Source organism: Oryctolagus cuniculus, chromosome 4, assembly GCF_964237555.1.
Source record: "Oryctolagus cuniculus chromosome 4, mOryCun1.1, whole genome shotgun sequence".
In the NCBI taxonomy this organism is placed as follows: Eukaryota; Metazoa; Chordata; class Mammalia; order Lagomorpha; family Leporidae; genus Oryctolagus; species Oryctolagus cuniculus.
Window position 1 is genome coordinate 104620444 of NC_091435.1, and position 21493 is coordinate 104641936.

General features: G+C 35.8%; 1 protein-coding gene across 12 annotated transcripts in view; it reads right to left on the reverse strand.

The window, feature by feature from the left end:
* NAALADL2 (N-acetylated alpha-linked acidic dipeptidase like 2) overlaps positions 1-21493 on the reverse strand; it is a 1435315-nt gene that overhangs the window by 495829 nt on the left and 917993 nt on the right. For all 12 annotated transcript variants that reach the window (XM_070072500.1, XM_070072494.1, XM_070072497.1 and 9 more), the window contains one exon: positions 20195-20345. In XM_070072500.1, coding sequence (XP_069928601.1) covers positions 20195-20345 — 151 coding nt within the window. The remainder of the gene's footprint in view (positions 1-20194; positions 20346-21493) is intronic.

Here is a 21493-nt window from a genome sequence, read left to right on the forward strand (position 1 = left end):
AACTTAGCCAGAGCTCCATATGCAGAGGTCCCAGAATCATCAAAATGAGATAAAAGTTGGAGTACTTACAAATTTCCAATTTTAAAATTTACTACAAACTCACACTCATCAAGAAAATATGATATTGGCATAAGGATAGCCATATAGGGAAATCTGAATAGAACTGAGAATAAATAAATAAATGTGGGCTGCTACACCTATTTGATTTTTATTGAAAGCAAAGCCAATGGGAAAAGAATAGTCATTTAAACAAACAGTACTGAGAAAACTGGCTTTGAACATGTGAAATAAAAATATCAAACCCTACATAGCATTATATACAAAAAATAAGTTCAGAGTAAATCAGACTTAAATATAAAAAATAAAATTATAGAACTCTCAGAAGAAACACAGATATAAATCTTCATGACTTTGACCAAGAAACAGTTTCTAAATATGGTTACAAAAGCATAAGGAGTCAGAGGAAGAAAGAGATAAACTGGGTTTCTTCAAAATTACGATTACATCAAATAACACTATAAAATAATGAAAAAATAGTCTATAGGAGAAAATATTTATAAATGCAGTCAATAGCAAAGAGCTCATGAAATGTAACAGTAAAAAGGCAAAACCTCTTCAAAAATAGTCAAAAGTTTTGAATAGACATTTGGCTCAAGAAAATTTAAAAATGGGCCATAATTTCATGAAAGATCATAGAGAATTGCTAGTCATTAGGAAAATCAAAATCACAATCACAATCAATCATAGATACTAGGCTGACAATAATTTGAAAAGCAAACAGAAACAGCAGAAAGCAATAATATAGAAAATGAAATTCCTTACGTACTTCTAGTGAGAATTTAAAATGGTCAACTGATTTAGAAAATAATTTAAAGTTCTTCTTAGACATAAATACAGTTATCAGATGACCAGAATCTCTACTCATAGACACTTACCCAAGATAATGGAAAGCATAACATATCCACACAAAAACATACGTGTGAGTTTTCATAGCAGCATATTTCAAACAGCCAAAATGCAGGAAAAGCTCAAAGGACCATCAGCCAATGAATCAATAAAAAATTATGTGGCATAATCTATGCAATGGAATACTATTCAGTCACAAAACAGAAGAACCTTGAAAATATTGTGTTAAATGAAATAAATCAACTCCAAAAGACACAAACTATGTAATTCCCCATATATCAAATGTCCATGGTAGAAATTCATAGAGACAGAAAGTAGGTTAGAGGTTGCAGGGGACTGAAGGAGGAGGGGGAAGGGAAGTGATGGCTAACAGGCATGAGGTTTCTTTCAGAAAATGACGAAATTGCTTTGGTATTTGATGATCATTACACAACTCTGTGACTGTAAACCCCCCCCCCAAAATAGTGAATTATATATTTTTAAATGATGAGTTTCATGGTATGTAATTTATATCTCACTTTGTTTAAAATCTTGAGTAAAACCACATTTTTTTGTAATTGGTTTTCAAGGCTGGTGGAATCATATTCCTATGTCACCTTACTCTTCTATTCTAGATTCACTCTAATTATGTTGCAATCAGTCTTCATACATCCCAGTACCTTTTGGAACTTTAGCTTCTTGAATAAAAGGACACATTTTTTTTGTCTCCTTGGGTTTTAGTTACAGTCCCTTACGAAATGCTTGTTGATAGTAAAGGAGAGCACTCTTGGTGCATACAAATGCATAATCATTTCACTGCTTTTTCGGAAACACCAAAAAGTTGCTGGAGTAGATTTTGAATGACAAAGAGCTTCCTTTCACAACTCTAAGGCCATGTGCAGAAGCTGTGCAGCCATAAAACTACAGTTACAAGTCCTGCTGAGAGGACTGCTTTTGTGTGTTTGTAATTGTTTTTAAAATTTTATTTAAAGTATACAAATTTCATGTATTTCCAATATACAGATGCAGGAACATAGTGATATTTCCACCCTACCCTCCCTACTGCCCATGCTCCCACCCTTTTTCTTTGTCCCTCTCCTATTGCCACTCTTAATTTTTACAAAGATCTCTTTTCAGTTAACTTTATATCATAAGATTAACCCTACACTAAGTCAAGAGTTCAACAAATAGTATGAAGGAAAATACACTATTCCTCAACAGTAGAGACAAAAAAAAATGTCTTTTTTCCTCAACAGAAGAGACAAGGAAATGTCAATTTCACTCCTACACATTACCTTTTAGGTACTCTGTTATCACAAATCAGGGAAAATGTATGGAATTTGTCTTTGTCGACTGGTTTATTCCACAAAGTATAATGGTTTCCAGTTGCGTCCACTTTGTTGCAAAAGAAAGGATTTCATTTTTAATTTTACCACTGTGTTGTATTCCATAGTGTATATATAATAATCTCTTTATCCAGTCTTCAATTGATGGTCATCATCTGGGTTGATTCTATATCTTATCTACTGTGAATTGAGCTGCAATAAACATGGGGGTACAGATCACTTTTTAATATGCTGATTTCATTTCCCTTGGGTAAATTCCCAGGACTGAGATGGCTGGATCATATGGTCAAACTATTTTGAAATTTCTGACGTATCTCCATACTGTCTTACACAGTGGCTACACCAGTTTACATTCCCAACAACAGTGGATTAGGGTACCCTTTTCCCCACATCCTCACCAGCATTTGTTATTTGTTTTCTGTATGAGAGACATTCTAACTGGGGTGAGGTGAAACTCACTGTGGTTTTGATTTGTATTTACTTGATGGCTGGTGATCCTGAGCATTTTTTCTTCTGTCTATCGGCCATTTGGATTTCCTCTTTTAAAAAATGTCTGTTCAAGTCCTTGGCCCATTTCTTAACTGGATTGTTTATGTTGCTGTTGTTGAATTTCTTGAGCTCTTTATAGAATATGGATATTATTCCTTTATCAGAATTACAGTTTGAAATATTTTCTCTTCTCCCATGCTGTCAGTTGCTTCTTCACTTTACTGAGTATTCATTTTGCAGTACAGAAGCTTCTCACCTTGATATAATGCCACTTACCAATTTTGGCTTGGATTCCCTGTGCTTCTGGGGTCTTTTCCAAGAAGTCTTTGCCCATGCCTTTGTCTTGCAGAGTTTCTCCAGTAATTTCATGGTATCAGTCATAGATTTAGGTCCTTGATCCATTTTGAGTAGATTTTTGTGTAAAGTATAAGGCAGAGGTTTTTTTTCATACTTCTGCATGCAGAGATCCAGTTCTCTAAGTACCATTTGTTGAAGATACTGTCCTTGCTCCATGGATTGATTTTAGTTCCTTCGTCAAAGATAAATTGGTTGTAGATGCATGGATTGATTTCTGGAGTTCTGTTCCATTGGTCTATACATCTATTTCTTTCTTGCCAGTACCAATCTATTTTGATTATAACTGGCCTGTAGTATGACTTGAAATGCAAATCAAGAAATGTGATACATCACACTAACCAATAGAAGACAAAAACCATATTATTCTTTCAATACATACAGAGAAAGCATTTGATAAGATACAAGATCCTTTCATGATAAAAATCTTAAGCAAACCAAGTATAGAAGGAACATTGCTCAACACAATCAAGGCAATTTATGGTAAGCTTACAGCCATAATCTTATTGAATGGGGAAAGTTGCAAGCATTCCTACTAATATCTGGAATCAGACAAGGATGCCCACTCTCAGCATTGCTATTCATTATTGTCCTGGAGTTTTAGCCAGAGCCATTAGGCAAGAAAAAGAAATCAAAGGGATACAGATCAGAAGCGAAGAAATCAAACTATCCCTAATAGCAGACGACATGATCCTATAAATAGGATCCAAAAGGATCCTATAAATAGGAACCAAAAGACTCCACTGAGAGACTACTGGAACTCATAAAGCATTTGGTAAAGTGGTAGGACATAAAATTAACAAACAAAAATCAATAGCCTTTTTATACTCAGACAATGCCATGGCTGAGAAAGAACTTCTAAGTTCAATGCTATTAACAATAGCTACAAAAAAAAAAAATTAAACACCTTGGAATAAATTTAACCAAGGATGTCAAAGATCTCTACAATGAAAATTACAAAATATTAAAGAAAGAAATAGAAGACACAAAGAAATGGAAAAATCTTCCATGTTCGTGGATTGGAAGAATTAATATCATCAAAATGTTTATACTAAGGAATGCAATTTACAGATTGAATGTGATCCCAATCGAACTACAATTACATTCTTCTTAGATCTAGAAAAAAAAATGATGAATTTCATATGGAAACAAAAGAAACCCTGAAAAGCTAAAGCAATCTTATACAACAAAAACAAAGGACTGCCTTCTTGATGTAGAGCTCACAAAGAGACAAAGACTTGTCCATCTGCTCTGGGTTCCAAACAAATTCTTGTAGTAAGGTACCAGTGAGCAGTTTCCCACCAACTGATGGCTGCTGTTTCATTTGGAAGCAGCACATAGTGTGCAAAAGGAGGACTGGTTAGCTCAGTCCTCTCTGTCCTTCTTCACCATCATGATGTAAACCATTTGACCCTCTCTGCTCTGAAAGTACGACCTAGGGAAAGACAGGTATATTTCATCAAAATCTACCCCATTATACCAAGTGTGATTTTATAACAACCTTAATTAAACCATAGTTATTTTCATATTTATAAAATATTTTATTTTTGATTCAGAACATGTGTAGCATTTCTTCTTATAACTATAGCAATACACATTTTTGAGTTATATTTTCCAAGATTATTACTATCCTGCTTTGGTTCTGGTTCAGAAAAGAGAAAATAAAATGATTAGAGATTTAGCAGTGATTGTGAATACCACACTCTCTAAAGACTAAAAAAAAATTTTGATATAATTTAGTTATGCATTTTTAAAGAGGGATGTGTTGAGGTACCCTTTCTCTCCATTTCAGTGTTCAGATTTTAACACATTTCCTATTTAGCTTTGAACTTTTCCTCCCAAGAGAAGTCTATTCCCTACATTGTATTGTCTTTCTTTTAGATCTATACAAATAGGTAATTAATATGTCCATAAGCGTTTTCTCAGAAAAAATAATTCTTGTCTAGCGGATCCATAAGTCCTCTGAAATTACAGGCCATTTTTTCATTTTTTAAATAGGCTATTCTTTAAAGTATGTTTTTAAGTGCAGTTCTCCAGTAAGAGTGCACATTACTCAAAGCTGTCAGCATCTCAGAGGATGATTATGACTTATATCTTATGGCTTTTCTAACAATATTAATTCAGAATGTTCTTATTATCAGGGTAGATGCTAAAGGTAACTGAAGACAAATGTAAGACATCATTCATGAACTTATGTATATAATTGTAAAATTGAGGAAACAAGAAATCTTCTGTTTCTTCATTTTTATTTTGAATGGAATGGGTACATTCATGACAACAAAGGTCCCTTCTAGTGCTAGAAATTTAGAACTGTGATTCATTGTTCAGATACAGCCATGTTCAACACAGAAGTGGGATTAAAAGGAGAGAAAAAAAAAACAAACAACGCCGGACCTGAGGGATTTTTCCTATGAAACTCAGCCAATTGAACTTTACAGTGCTAAGCTGGAGGATATCTTGTCACATTTCAATCTGGAACACCTCTTTCTGAACAGCAACTGGATTCCAAGGTAAATACATAGGGAAACCATAGTTTGAATCTAAATAGGGTCACTGTGCGATCCAGTAAAAGCCTTTTGTCATGGGATTATCAATAGCAACCTCCTTTCACTTTCAAGGCTCTTTGTGCATTTGGTAGTTGCTCTAAGTCTAATCTAGTTCCTTGTTTTGTTTTGTTTTGTTTTTTTTTTCCTATTTTCTCTAGTGTAGGAAAAAAAACATCAAATATCACTCCAAGTAAGGCTACTGAATATTAAACCGGGCTGTGCTTACATATTTTAACATTTAGTACGTAGTCCAAAGCATTCTTGGAATACTGAATTACTGCAACTTTCGAAGAGAAACCATGCAAACAACTAAAGTTTGCTTGTGGAGCATGTAAAAAAAAAATCAGTGAGATGCACTAGAGAAATAATTGCCTCAAGCTTGTTATCTTTTTGGGCCATTCTTTGAAAATATGCATATCTGTATTATCTAATAGCTGTCACTTCATAATTTTTCCCAGGATAAAATTGCATTTTCCACTCTGTTACTGAAATGGGAAAAACTACCTAAGGGACTGGCTCAAGAAAGCTGCTTAAGAATTTTGTTATAATTTTTGGTCTTTTTTTTAAACAGAGTTTTTGAACAGGTTTAGCAATGAACTGGAACAGATCATGCTGAGTAAAAGATTAGTTGGGAAACACTGATTTTCCAGACTCTAGACTATACCAAATATTCAATTATAAATATAATTACAACTTTAATCACTAAACAAGCAGATTATTTTTTATTGCTGGGTGTTTTGTTTCCTGCTGACTCACTCATACACAAGTATGCCCGTAGTTATTAACTTTTCCATCACCTTATGACCTACTCAGCCCTATCTTTCTTTACATTGTATCTTTAGCTACAAAAATCTGTAAAAGTTGAGGTACAAGCCATAGATCTCTGTAGGGGCATGAAACTGGGGAAGGATCTGTGTCAGTAAGAAGGGGCAAATGCTGCAGGCCAGCAAGCCTACAGTATATTTGAGTGAACAATAATTCTTCCTTTTTTTTTTTTTTCCCCAGAAGTAGATTTTATGGCCAAATAAATTTGGGGGATCTTCCAGACAATAGTGCTTTGGGAAGTTAGGAAACACATTGCAGAAACAGTTCTAAAAGTTCTATACTAAAGAAATTAGTGTATCTTAGATTGACCTTTGATTTCCCTGGGACTTTGACTGAATATACTTTGTAAAATATTATCAAGTCACAAGCCTAAGGAATTAGAAAAATGGAAAAAGAAAAGAGATGAAAGATTTTCAGGAGGGGCCAGCACTGTGGTGTAGCGGGTAAAGCTGCCGCCTGTAGTGACAGCATCCCACGTGGGCACCAGTTCAAGTCTTGGCTGCTCCACATCCAATCCAGCTCTCTGCTATGGCCTGGGAAAGCAGTAGAAGATGGCCCAAGTCCTTGGGCCCCTGTACCCACATAGGAGACCCTGAAGAAGCTCCTGGCTTTGGATCTGTGCAGCGGATGGAAGGCCTCTCTCTCTCTCTCTCTCTTTCTTTCTGCCTCTCCTCTCTGTGTAACTCTGATTCTCAAATAAATAAATAAATAAATAATCTTTCTAAAAAAAAGAAAGATTTTTCAGGAGCTCTTGCTCAGCAATAGAAAGTGATAAGGATATCCAATAATGATAAGAGGGTGTATGCATGAACGTAAGTCATAATCAGTGTGAATACACACATGGTAAGACTTATTACATAGGTGTTCAAGAAAGAAAGTTCATTATCAGACCTATGTCTGGCAGAGAGATAAAATTTCACATGCAAAAGAACTACTAATGCCTTGTTTTCAATTTATTAACAAACCTGTCGATGTTTATACTCTTCAAAATTTGAACATTTAGATGAACTACTTTCAAAAAACACAATATCCCAAAGATTTGATTTTTCAATTCTCACTGAAAAAATTAGGACTAAGTGGATACTGAAATGCAAAACAAAAGTAGAATACATATTTTCATCCAGAATATGTCTCTCAAATGAAATTGTATGGGGTTGAAATTTACAATGCCAGCAATTTGAGGCAAATGCAATAACACTTTAAAGTTGCATTACAAGATTTATTTTTATATACTTAAAATTCAAAAACTCTTTGGAGAATTCTAGAAATGGGAAATGTTTACTTTAGGAGCATTCAGCTATGTTTTTATTCAATACTAAGCCATAAAAGAATTCATGAAGCATACCTAACATTTAGTTCTTGGAGTATGCTTTGTAAATACATTTTTGAAATAATTCAAGTGGTGAAAAAGACAAATATCTTTGGTTATCAAGATTAGCTATATAAACCATCTTATTTGGGATACAAAACAATAGGTAACCATTAAATTTTGTATAAAATCACATTGTTTTAGGTTTAATTCTATAGCACTTATCACACTTAGAACTTTCCTTAATAATGAAATACTCTGGAAAAGCTCCAGTGGCTATTAAGCACATAGAATGTGGCTTTCAAGATTTCGCTATTTGCTTTATCATTTTAATTAAATTTCACATTAGATAGTCATATATGGCTAGTGGCTCCTATATTGGACTGTATAGCTATAGACTCCTAAATCATGACCAGAAATAAAGTCAAATTTAATAGTATATGTAGTGATGTTCTCTATTCCATCACGACATTCCATTCACTCAAGAGAGAAATTGTTGCCCTAACTACCGTGAATGTTATCAGCAGACAGCCTCCAGCCATTAAAATTTTCATGGTTTTCCTTAGTCACAGATCAGTTTACTCAATAGCTTATCATTCTTGGGGAGGTGCACCTCCAATGACTAGGTGTTGCAGGAGCATACAGACAGTTGTTGGGGCCAGCATTGTGGGTGGTGGGTTAAGCTACAGTTTGCAGCACTTGGATCTCACATGGACACTGGTTCTAGTCCTGGCTGCTCCACTTCTGATCCAGCTCCCTGCTAATGTGCCTGACAAAGTACAGGAGGATGATCCAAATGCTTGGGACCCTGCACCCCCACGGGAGACCCTGAAGAAACTCCTGGCTTTGGATCAGTTTAGCTCCAGCTGTTGTGGCCATGTGGGGAGTGAATCATGGAAAATGATTCTCTCTCTCTTTCTCTCTGTCCCCTCTCTTTTTAACACTGCCTCTCAAATAAGTAAATAAATATTAAAAAAAAATTACTGCATTGTCTGAACCACTAACAGACAAATCTGTGGAATTTTATATTTCGCTATGTTTGTTCCAATTTGCAATTACTCTCCCCCTACTCAATCCTGCTCCCAGTTATGAGATGGAGAAAATATAAGCCTAAAACATAATATCGAGTCAGAAAGTAAATATGCATTCAAAGATTATGGAGGCATATAAAGATAGCAAGATTTTGGACAATTATAGTGTCAGAATAAATAATGACTGGCAAATTATAAACTATTGAATAAAATAAGAATTAATTTGTTCATTGATATCAATAAAATTTGAATAATTAAATGAGACAGAAAAGATCTAGCTTAAAGTATCTGACTTCTCATACATGAAAGAAAAGATGGAATCAGAAAATTGCCATGTAGCTACCACCTCAGTAGTGAACTAGCCAAGTAAGTATCATCAGTGCTTTCTAAAACCAGTGGATAACGGTTCAAAAAATAATAATATATTCACATGGGTTTGCAGAATTCCCTCACAAATTATTTAATATATTAAGAGGAAAAAGTACTTTAAAATACTGTCAGATATCACATTACAGAAGTGACCAAAAATAACATAAGCTATAATGGGACTGAAATCATCTTTTGCCTCCACATGTGATACAATGAAGAAGTTTGGAGTGTTTCTGATAAGAGCTACATTTTCTGAATTTATTCAGAAGAAACATCAAACCAACCTAAATCAATAAATATTCCACATGATAAATAATTTGTTGTATTCCTCAAGAATATTAAGAATACAAAAGAAAAAGAATGTCCAAGGAGATTCCAGTTTATAGAGCATATCAAGATGCAACAGTACAATAAAATTTGTATTCCTGGATTGGATCCTGGACCAGAAGTAAAAATAGCTCTGAAAGATATTATTGGTACAATCAATGAAAGATGAATATGAACCACAGATTAGAGCATACTTTGTATCTAAATAAAAGTTTCTAGTATGAATATTTCCACTATAGTTTTGCAAGTAAATGTGCTTGTTTTTAGAACATATGCACTAAATTGTTCAGGAATGAAAGGAGAGGATATCTGTTACTGTAAATGGTTCAGAAATTATATAATGTACATGATATTAATACAGGTATATCTGTATGTTACATATTTTATAATATATATATATAGCTATAATATTTTAATACAGTGAAAGAGAATGATAAAGCAAAGGAAATGGAAATAATTGGTGAATCTGAGTAAATTTTATTCAAAAGTTCTTTGTACTATTTGCAACTTGCCTTAAAACTCATATTGGAATTTATAACAACAAAAATCAAATAAGGAAATTAATTGATATCTATTTCTATCATTGATTTTGGGAAATTCAGAAATTCTATTACCGCTGTAGTATCCCCATTACAAATATGTTATCTGGTTAAATGAGATTTTACAGATCATAGTCATTGCACTTTGCAATTTGTATATGAAGACTGATAAATAGGTAGTTTCTTATCTTAGATTATTTATCTACTTTTTCCATTTCAAGTTTAGGTTCACAGAATTAAAATGAAACTATAAAGACATTGAACATACCTTTACTTCAATAGATTTGCAAAAGAACTTGAATAATTCTCAAGGGTCAAATGCAATATATATATGTATAGCATATATATAAAATAAAGATTAATCTTTCATATGTATGATTAGCAAATTTAACAACGTATTTTACTAGCCTTACAGAAACATAAAGTAAAATAACTTCAAGTGAATTGCTGACAAAGTATTTAGGAAAGAAATGATTATTAATGAAATTCCATATTGTATTAGTTACTACTGTTTTGGGAGTTTACAAGGGATTCATCTTTATGTTGCCATTATCATTGGATGGTGAATGTGAAATGATTTACAGGGACTTCTATGTGTTAACACAGAAGTTAAATTCATACTATTTTCTCTAAGACAATGTGAGTTCATTGATATAAAAATCTTGGCTACTACAGTTTTTAGGTCCTGACCATGGCAGATAAAATTGGAGGAAAAACTGTGTGGGAAAAATAAAATTAAAGGAGCATGACTCATTACTCCTCAGGCTCATTTCTATTCTTTTCTGTTCTTTTAACTGATAATTCTCTGCTTAATTATATTGCCCCAATCTTGGAAATGTGGGTTGTGCCCACTACTGTCACACTAATGAGGAAGATAAGATGATTGAATTTTACACACAGTTTGGGTTATCAAATGAAAAGATGAGGAAAGTTGAGGAAAGGACAGGTTTTAAATATATTATACCAAAAAGATGCATGCAACTTTGGTTTGAAAAAAATAAAACTTTGAGTTTTTGTTGTTTGTTGTTCCTATTATTCACTGGTTGCTTGATTTTTTTGTTCAACTGATTAATTTTTACAGTGTATGGTGTCCATTTTTACAGGTGAAAAGGAAATGACAGAGTAATGGTATTGGTATGAGGGATCTTCAAAGAGCTCATGGAAAATGTACATTATGCAAAGAGCATAAATGGATTTTAAAATTTTGTACCAAAATAAACTTATTCTTTAATCTCATTTCATAAAAACGTACCCTCTTATATGGCTCAATAATTGCTTTTAGGATTCATTTATTGTGCTATAGCAGGTAAAGTCATCTTCTGCTGCGCTGGCATCCAATATGGGCACTGGTTTCAGTGCTATCTGCTCCAATTCAAATCAGCTTCCTGCTAACGGCCTTGGAAAGCAACAGAAGGTGGCCCAAGTGCTTGGGCTCCTGCACCCACATGGGAGACCTAGAGAAAGTTCCTGACTCCTAGCTTTGGTCTGGCCTAGCCCCAGCTGATGGGGAGTGCACCAGTGGATGGGAGATGATCTCTGTCACTGTCACTCTGCCTTTCAAATAAATAAATGAATCTTTTATTTTTTTAAGATTTATTTTATTTATTTGAAAGGCAGAGTGATAAAGAGAAAAGAGAGACAAAGACAGAGAATGAATATTCCCTCTAGCGGTTCACTCTCCAAATGGTCACAACAGCTAAGGCTGGCCCAGGTTGAAGCCGGGAGCTAGGCATGCCATCTGGGTCTCCCATATAGGTGGCAATGGCATAAGTACATAGGCCATCAACCTCTGAATTCCCAGGCACATTAGCAGAAAGCTGGATCCCAAGCAGATCAGTCAGAATTTTTACAAGCAATCTGATATAGGATGCCAGTTTCACAAGTGGCAGCTTAACCTACTAAGTTTTTTTTAATAAATTTTTTTCTGATGTAATATGGATACAATTAAATCTGTATACATGGTTTATCTTAGAACTATTACATTTTATATTTCACCTTAAATGTTACTCTCCAGCATATATTGGATATAAGTCTAAATTTAAATTTTGGTCAGCCCTGAATTTGAATCATTTTCTTTTACTATACCAAAATGAATCTCATATTTTCATAAACCTCACATTCTAAGTAGGATAGTGGATGAAAAAAAATGTTAGTAGCATGTTCCACTAGGGTAGCACTTAACCTGGGATTGCAGTGCTGGTCCTGTTTATCAAGTCACTTTGATTAAAAATCAGTTAAGAAGGAGTCTTCAAAAAGTTTCTGGAGAATTTATTTCACACACACACACACACAAACACAAACTATTCATGGTTTCAAAACATTCTTGTACCAAAATAAAATTACCTTTACTTCCATTTTTCTACACTGTTTCAAGTTCTTTCACATTTACTGAAAAGTGAAACCAGTGAAAGTAGCAAAAGAAAGTAAAGAGTATGTGCTGTAAAAGTTTGCAACTAATTCATTGTTTCAATAGCATCTCACATTCACTGTGATGGAAATTTACTGGTAATTTTTTTAAACATTGAATTTTATCATTCTCTTGGAATTCACCATAGATTTTTTTGGGAAACTTTGTTTCTTTAACAAAATAAGCTGACTGTCTCTATTGATCTAGTACTTGTTTAAATTAAAGTAGAACACTCCCAGTACAATAATAACAGTCTGTACTATATGGCACTCTGATTTCTTCCAAACAATAACCACTCAAAAATGTTCTCTGTAGCCTATAATCTTAGACATTTAAACAGTCCACTGGAAATTTCTGTGAGGGGCCAAGTAAATTTACATTACCAAATTTATTTTTTTTAAAAATCAGATAATTTATACAAATAGTCTGAATTATAAAAATTCATTGTTTCAATTTATTGTGAATTAAATTTTTTAAAAAAATGTAGACTGTTGTAACAAGCAGCCACTCTTTAATTTGAGTAATATTTCACACAGTCCTATGGCCTGCAGAATATATATAAGCCAGTCATAGTGAAAGAGTAAGAATACAAACACTTTTATTTTTCTCTAACCCAGTGACAAGGCATTTCATGCTGTGAATATATAACACCTCACTTTGACAACCAGGCACATATTTATATTTTCAGCTATTCTAGTCAGGAAATAGTTCAACACTGTCTCAGTTGATTTAGTGCCAACTCAAGTCAATCTTTCGACATTTGTCCAGGTAACTGGACCAAGAATGCCTGGTGAAGACTTGTCACAAATTACAGTGACATTCTTTATTCTTTGAATAGTTTGGTTGGCAAGGGTGATGTTGAACAGACAGTAGATAAACAACACAAAGACCCACTGAATTGCAACACTGGGAATATTAAATAAACTGTGTCATTTGATACACTGCACTAAAGTAAACCACTGAAAAGACTTCCTGCTCCAGAATCTAAAACAAAGGAAGATTTTTTTTAAGGGTTATACCAAATACCAATGGGGCACTGACACAAAGCTTTAAATCAGGATGAATTTCAGGACATAGAGCATAAGGAAATTCGAGTCCAAGTCAAGATCAAAAAACTGGCTCGTATTTCAATTAACTTGGAGTCAATAGATTAGCCAGTTATTTGAAGAGCTTACTAAAATTAAAATCAACACCATAGCCAACAGAAAATTAAAAAGACAAATTAATAATGCAAGTGTACGGAAAGAAAAGAATTTCTGGTTCCTAATAATAATTCTGTTTCTTCAAATAAAGTCAATTTTTATGCTTAGAGATTGGGAAAGGATTTTCTTTCCTATTTTTCAACAAAGACCAAATGGAATACTCATTAAAGATATCTAATTCTCATTTTCCCATTTTTATGCTTACTCCATACCATTTTTCTCTTCTTTTTTTTTTAGATTTTATTTATTTATTTAAGAGGCAGAGTGATAGACAGTGAGAGGGACAGAAAGAAAGGCCTTCCTTCTGTTGGTTCACTCCCCAGATGGCCACAACGGCTGGAGCTGTGCTGAAGCCGGGAGTAAGGAGTCAGGTGCTTCTTCCTGGTCTCCCATGTGGGTGCAGGGACCCAAGCACTTGGGCCATCTTCTACTGCTTTCCCAGGCCATAGAAGAGAGCTGGATTGGAATAAGGGTAGCCAGGACTAGAACTGGCGCCCATATGGGATGCCGGTGCTGTAAGCAGAGAATTAACCTACTGCACCAGGGTGCTGGCCCCTTGCTTTTCTTTTTATTGGGGCTTTAACCCATGTAGCTGATGAATGATTTTAGGCAAAGCACAATTCCAATTATAAATGGTCACTGGTGTTGTAATTATGAAAAATTACTCAGATATCTGTTGTTATGTCTCATTTACATGTATCTGTGGTGAAAATTATCCATATTCTTAGAATTCTAGACTGAACAAATAGTTTTGCTATATACATCCTAATGTCCCTTAGAATTCTAAAAGAACGTGGCCAGCGCTGCGGCTCACTAGGCTAATCCTCCGCCTAGCGTCGCTGGCACACCGGGTTCTAGTCCCGGTCGGGGCGCCGGATTCTGTCCTGGTTGCCCCTCTTCCAGGCCAGCTCTCTGCTGTGGCCAGGGAGTGCAGTGGAGGATGGCCCAGGTGCTTGGGCCCTGCACCCCATGGGAGACCAGGAAAAGCACCAGGCTCCTGGCTCCTGCCATCGGATCAGCGCGGTGCGCCGGCCGCAGCGCGCTGGCCGCAGCGGCCATTGGAGGGTGAACCAACGGCAAAAGGAAGACCTTTCTCTCTCTCTCTCTCTCACTGTCCACTCTGCCTGTCAAAAAACAAAACAAAACAAAAAAAACCAAACAAACAAAAAAAAGAATTCTAAAAGAACATGTTTCAAGGAAATGAGATTTGTTTGGACCACATGTTAATTTAGTTAGTACTTCAACTGCTTAAAACAAATTGGTAGAAGCAATGGTAAGAATCAAGAAAATGGCACACAAATATATGAGAAATATTTTGAGAAATAGATGTAAAAAATTGTTGAGAAATAGATGTAAAAATCAAATAAAAAGAATTTCTCTCCAATCCCACCTCATTTACTAAAAATAAAGATTAGATTGTTAATTGCCAGAATCTTATAACAATGTAGAGGCACCAGAGAAGAGGAATCTAGATAACAAACCTTAGTAAAAGAAAATTTATCTTTATTAATTTCTCTTATATTTATCTTCCCACAATTTGCCACCCTGGAATGCTTATACTTAACTTTCCTTTGTAGTGTTTCTTCTTTACAAATGTATTTTTATCTATTAAGCTGGTATATATGCCCCACGTCCCCACAGCCTCTTTGAGTTACCCCTCACTGAATCCCTTCCCCATTTATGCAGGTTACATGAGTTAATAAATTGCTTTTCTCTTGTTAATTTGTTTGCCAAATATGCTGAGCCCCAGCCTGAGAATTTAGTAGAGAAAAATGGTGTATATTTCCACCCTCCCTTATATAGTTGTAGCTAAATCTTGATCGTGAACTTAAAAAAAATATATTTATTTAAAGTCAGAGTTACAGAGCGGGTGAGGGTGATGGTTCTCCCATCTGCTTGTTTACTCCCCAAGTGTCCTCAAAGACCAGGGCTGAACCTGGAGCCAGGAACTTCATTCAGGTTTCCTTTGTAGGCTTCTGCCACTATCCCCAGGCCATTAACAGAGAGCTGGATCAAAAGTGGAGCAGCCAAGTTACAATCAGGGAGCCAATAAAGGATGCTGGCATCACAGGTAGTGGCCTTACCCACTATACACTATACCATAATGTTGGCCCTGAAATATTGAACTTATCTTTGAAACATCTGATATATTATCAAGAGAATTAATCGATTAGACCTCTGATTAACTACTATTTAAATTGAATTTCAAAACTTTCTGAATCAATAGAATTTCTGTTCTTTTGAGTGGTAGAATAGATATGAGAGAGTTAAACATTTAAGGCAAAAATCTACACACATTGTAAACAAAATTGTGAGGAATAAATGCTTACCCACTTTTTAAAGAGTAGTTTTAAACAGATTAAAATTAGGATAGGCTAGATCAAAATCATCCCAGATAGACAGTCATGTTAAGGGAACAAGTTATTCAGTCAACAAGTATGTATTGATAGCCTATTGAATTCAACAGTTGGGCTAAAAGTCTAGAACATATGTCATAATCCTGCTTGACACAGACACAACAAATATGAAAGGCATGAATACAACATGCTGCATGAAGGATACAGGAGATCACAAAATTTAGATCACAACGTTAGCCCCAGTAGTCCAACTCAAACATGGTAGTTAAAGAGTAACAGAGCTTCTCAAAGTCATTGTCAAACTTCACTTGCATCAGAGCACCTGGAGAGCTTGTTAGACTACAGATGGTTGGGCCAACCCTCAGAGTTCCTCTTTAAGATTTTTTAATTCCTTATGAACAACCTTATGAGATTCATATTAGGATAATTCTCCTTTTTATGGAGAAGAAAATAAGGCTCAGAGTAGTAAATATGCCCATTGGATTCAAAGACTTGTTTTTGTTAAAAGAATGATCACAAGATATTCTGTCTTGGGTTATAGGAGCAAATATTATTTAGAAATGTTTTAGTTTTGTGCTCTGTTGCTAGAATAATCAAAACTATTTGGATATGCATATATTCCCTATATGGAATTCATATCTTGTTTAGACAATCATTTGACTTTTGTATTGCAGAAAAGTGCCTTAGTATTCTTGTTTTAAAACAACATCTGTGTGAATCAATTCAAAGATTGTATTATAAAAGAGAATGAAATACTGATACATCCATCCATGAATAATAGCACAGACATTATTCTAAGCAAAAGGACCTGCACACGATACAACATACTTCATGTTCCTTTTTGTGAAGTTCTATAATTTTATTTCTGAAACAATGAGAACAGCGTCTAGCTTGGACTGGTGTTAGAGAATATCTTTGAACAGACTCAGAACTTTCTTAGAGGATGGAAGAGATCTACTGTGGTTTGAATATTCACTCCAAAGCGCATACTGAAATTTAATTGCCATTATTAACAGTATGAAGAGGTGGGGCATGGGGCTGGCATTGTGGCACAGTGAGTTAAACCATCGCTTGCTATGCCAGCATCCCCTATTGGAGCATCATTTTGAATCCTGACTGTTCCACTTCGGATCCAACTCCCTGATAATGCACCTGAGAAAGCAGCAGCAGATGACCAAATACTTGAGCTTCTACTGCCCATGTCAGAGACCAAGATGGAGCTCCTAGCTCCTATCTTCAGCCTAGCCTAGACCTGGCTGTTACCATCATTTGAGGAGTAAACCAGCAGATGATGTGGCTATTCATGTTGTAAACATGTTTGATTAAAATATATTCTCAAGGAAAGATGAAAATAGAAAGTCATCATTTGGCAAACATCACAGTAATAATAGTAAAAGACAAGGATCATTGATCGCTACTAAAATTTGTGAATGAAACTCTGAAAAAGATGAGAATATCAACAGTATTATAGTATCTCCTCAAGAGATATTCATTAATTACAAATGAAAAAAATAGCTCTACTATGGGGAAAATTGGCAAGTGAGAGAAGTGAATAATATGTATCTTCTGGTATATACTGAGAAGAGCACAACATTTTTCTACCATATTCCTGTTGCAAATGCATACACAATATCTAATCATTAGAAATTATGGGACAAGCTCAATGAGGGTGAAGGACATTCTATAGAACAACATGTTGGGGCCGGTGCCATGGCTCAATAGGCTCATCCTCCGCCTTGCGGCGCTGGTACACCGGGTTCTAGTCCCAGTTGGGGCACCGGATTCTGTCCCGGTTGCCCCTCTTCCAGGCCTGCTCTCTGCTGTGGCCAGGGAGGGCAGTGGAGGATGGCCCAAGTCCTTGGGCCCTGCACCCGCATGGGAGACCAGGAAAAGCACCTGGCTCCTGGCTTTGGATCAGCGCGATGCAGCGCGCCAGCCGCGGCGGCCACTGGAGGGTGAACCAATGGCAAAAGGAACACCTTTCTCTCTGTCTCTCTCTCTCACTGTCCACTCTGCCTGTCAAAAATAAAAAATTAAATAAAAAGGAAAACATGTTGGTATTCTTCAAAGATGTCATAATTATGAAATATCAAAGAACTATTACAGATTTAAGAATATTAAGGAAACAAGGCAAAAAGTAATGGAATTATTGATTAGATGCTTTCCAGGAAAAAATAGTGAGATATCAAAGAAAATTTAATAAAATCAATCATTAGTTTATAGCACTGTATCATTGTTAGTTTTATGGCTCTGATAAGTGCCACACGACTATGTAAGATAGCAATATGAATGGATGCTGTTTTTAACTTTTTTATAGGTTTAAATTATTCCAAAATTTAAATTGAATCATTCTATGATTGCTTATGACTGTTTAATATTTTACCAGATATTAACAAATTCTTTTTTTTTTTTTTCTACAGGCAGAGTGGACAGTGAGAGAAGGAGACAGAGAGAAAGGTCTTCCTTTTACCATTGGTTCACCCTCCAATAGCCACTGTGGATGGCGTGCAGCGGCCTGTGCATCGCGCTGATCCGATGGCAGGAGCCAGGTGCTTCTCCTGGTCTCCCATGTGGGTGCAGGGCCCAAGCACTTGGGCCATCCTCCACTACACTCCCTGGCCACAGCGGAGAGCTGGCCTGGAAGAGGGGCAACCGGGACAGAATCTGGTGCCCCGACTGGGACTAGAACCTGGTGTGCCGGCGCCGCAGGAGGATTAGCCTAGTGAGCCATGACGCTGGCCTTGATATTAACAAATTCTATATTTGTGAAATAAACGGGGTGAAGAAAAGGTTAAGGGTAAATGTTATCAACCAGACAACTTTGCAACTTAAGAAGAGTACTCATAAAATATCTGCTTTTGGCAGCACTGCAGCCCATTGACTTGCCACAAAGTGTAAGCTGACACTGAAGCTGAGGAATTACAACCCGAGGTAACGAGAGCATGTGCAAATGAGGGACTGATTTTTTGCTGATGCTTAGAAATTGCAGATGGACACTTATTAATTCTAATTTCAAAGCTGGAATAATGAGACAAGGGACTGTATAAAACAAAACAGATCCATGTAGTCTCAGAAACAACTCTTATGTGAATTATTTAATGTGTTCTTATGCAGCATATACACATAAAACAGAAATCAGTAAATCCAACAACATTCACCAATTATAATTCATATTGGACTACTTCATATAGAATATTAATTAATTACTTTAGTTAGTAAAGTTAACATGCACAGATAAATGATAGAGAATTTGAGTAAGACTACTAGTAAAGCCTTTTTTATATTTAGGGGGAAAAGGGAAATTATTTGCAAAATACACAGATAATTGCAAGTTCTGTTGTTGGTAGTTTAATTACTGACCCTCATGTTGTTAATGGATTAGTATCACACCACGAGATGGTTCAAAGAGCATTTTCCTCAGCCGAGTCATATGAACAGAACTTTTGGACACAATTTCAATCACCCTGTGGGATACAGAAATGTCTAGAAGAAATATGGTCATCACTGGGCTGCTAGTGACTGGCTGCACCAATGAGGTCCTTTCTCTTAGGGAGCCAGAAAATTTGATCATATTTACCCCATTTATCTCTGGCACCTTTTCTCACCTGATTTGATGATATTAACCCTCAAGGTCTAGAACTAAAGTTATCACAGCTGCTCTAAGTCAGCAGACATTTTATACCACTCAGTATTTGCACAGACTTTTGACCTACTTGGAGTTTTATTTAAAAAAAAATTGGTACGATGTTAATTTTGTGTGTTTTAAAAATATGAGGAGGCTGGGGCTGGCGCTGTGGCCTGCCATGCTAGCAACCCATATGGGCGCTGGTTCAAGTCTCGGCTGTTCCACTTCCCATCCAGCTCTCTGCTATAGCCTGGGAAAGCAGTGGAAGATGGCCCAAGTCCTTGGACCCATGTACCCGTGTGGGAGACCTGGAAGAAGCTCCTGGCTCCTGGCTTCAGATGGGCATAGCTCTGGCTGTTGCAGCCAACTGGGGGGTGAATCAGCGGATGGAAGATTCTCTCTCTCTCTCTTTCTGCCACTCCTCTCTCTGTGTAACTCTAACTTTAAAATAAATAAGTATAAATATTTTTTAAAAAATATGAGGAGATAAGAATTTTTACCATCTATTAATTTATGTAGCATTTATTACAAATTGCAACCTTGCAATACTTACAAGAATAACCAGGATGAACAACAAACTTACCAACACTTGGATAACCAGGTGTAGACGGGTCTCCTCCTGGATTCAGTGATACCATGAAGGTATCATAGCTAAGATCTGCAGTCTTTGGTAAATCACAAGGATCAATATATAGAAGAACACCTCCAAATCCAGCCTTTTCCAATAGGGAAATCTAAAGGAGAAGAAACCATTAAGCTATTATCATACACATTAAAAATACATATACTACCATTTCATGGATATGACTAAGATAGAATGACTCTTTTTTTTTTCCTTTTAAAATAAACAGATATTTCAAATTTTCCAATATTATATGTGGTCAGAGAGTCTTTCTATTAAGCTCTCAGAATTCCTATAATGTCTGTATTTGATTTCTGTGGTCCACTCATGGGATTGCTCACTCTTTTTTAGTTAAATGGATTCCGACTTCCTATTTTTGTGAGAATGATAGAGTATCTGCTACCACAAGACACTACTTTGAACTGAGAACTGCTCTGACCACTCTTATGTCCTTCCCAAGAGCAAATCAAATATATCAGTGTTGTGATATATTTCCTTCAGGGTTGAGGCTGTCACACCAGTTGTTAAAATGTTGAGATACTTTCAGACTGTTAAGGAAATAGCCACTGTCCTGGACCTCCCGAGGACCCTACTGTCCATGTCATCCTGATCCCTGCCCCGAATGCACAGGCCAGATTTCCCAGATATGCAAGTTGGAGATTTACACATAACCTGTCCAGGTGTCTATGTCTGAACTATCTGTTCCCACTCTGTCCCTGTCATTAAACATTTTGAAAATAGCCCTTCATCACCTCCTTTGAGGCATATTTCATGTAAAGATCCCTCTCTGATCTTCAGTAAGCATACAATATATAAATGCAATAGGATAGATGAACTTGACACCATTCCAAGTTTCCTTTGCTTTAACTTGTTAAATTGATTTCTTTCTTTTTTTTTTTTTTTTTTTTTTTTTTTTGGTAAAACACTTACTTATTTTTGTGTGACTTACCGATATGAGAAACAATAATCATGATTTGCTGATTCTATTTGCTTCCCATGAGAGAGGAAAAGTAATGAGGTCATATAAAGGGAATGATATAGAATAGGACTAAGGATCATATTGAATACAGGCAGTTAACACAAGCCTGTGATGCTAGTTAGTTAATACCTATATTTCACTTCCCACTTACAGCTTATGTTTATTGAGTTTTTCAGAGGACTGAGCAAGGCAGAGGCTTGAGTCCTTGTCTGCATTACTCTGTGAGGGAAGAAGTCATGTTTATCTTTCTATCACTGTGCATTTATACTTAACAAGCACTT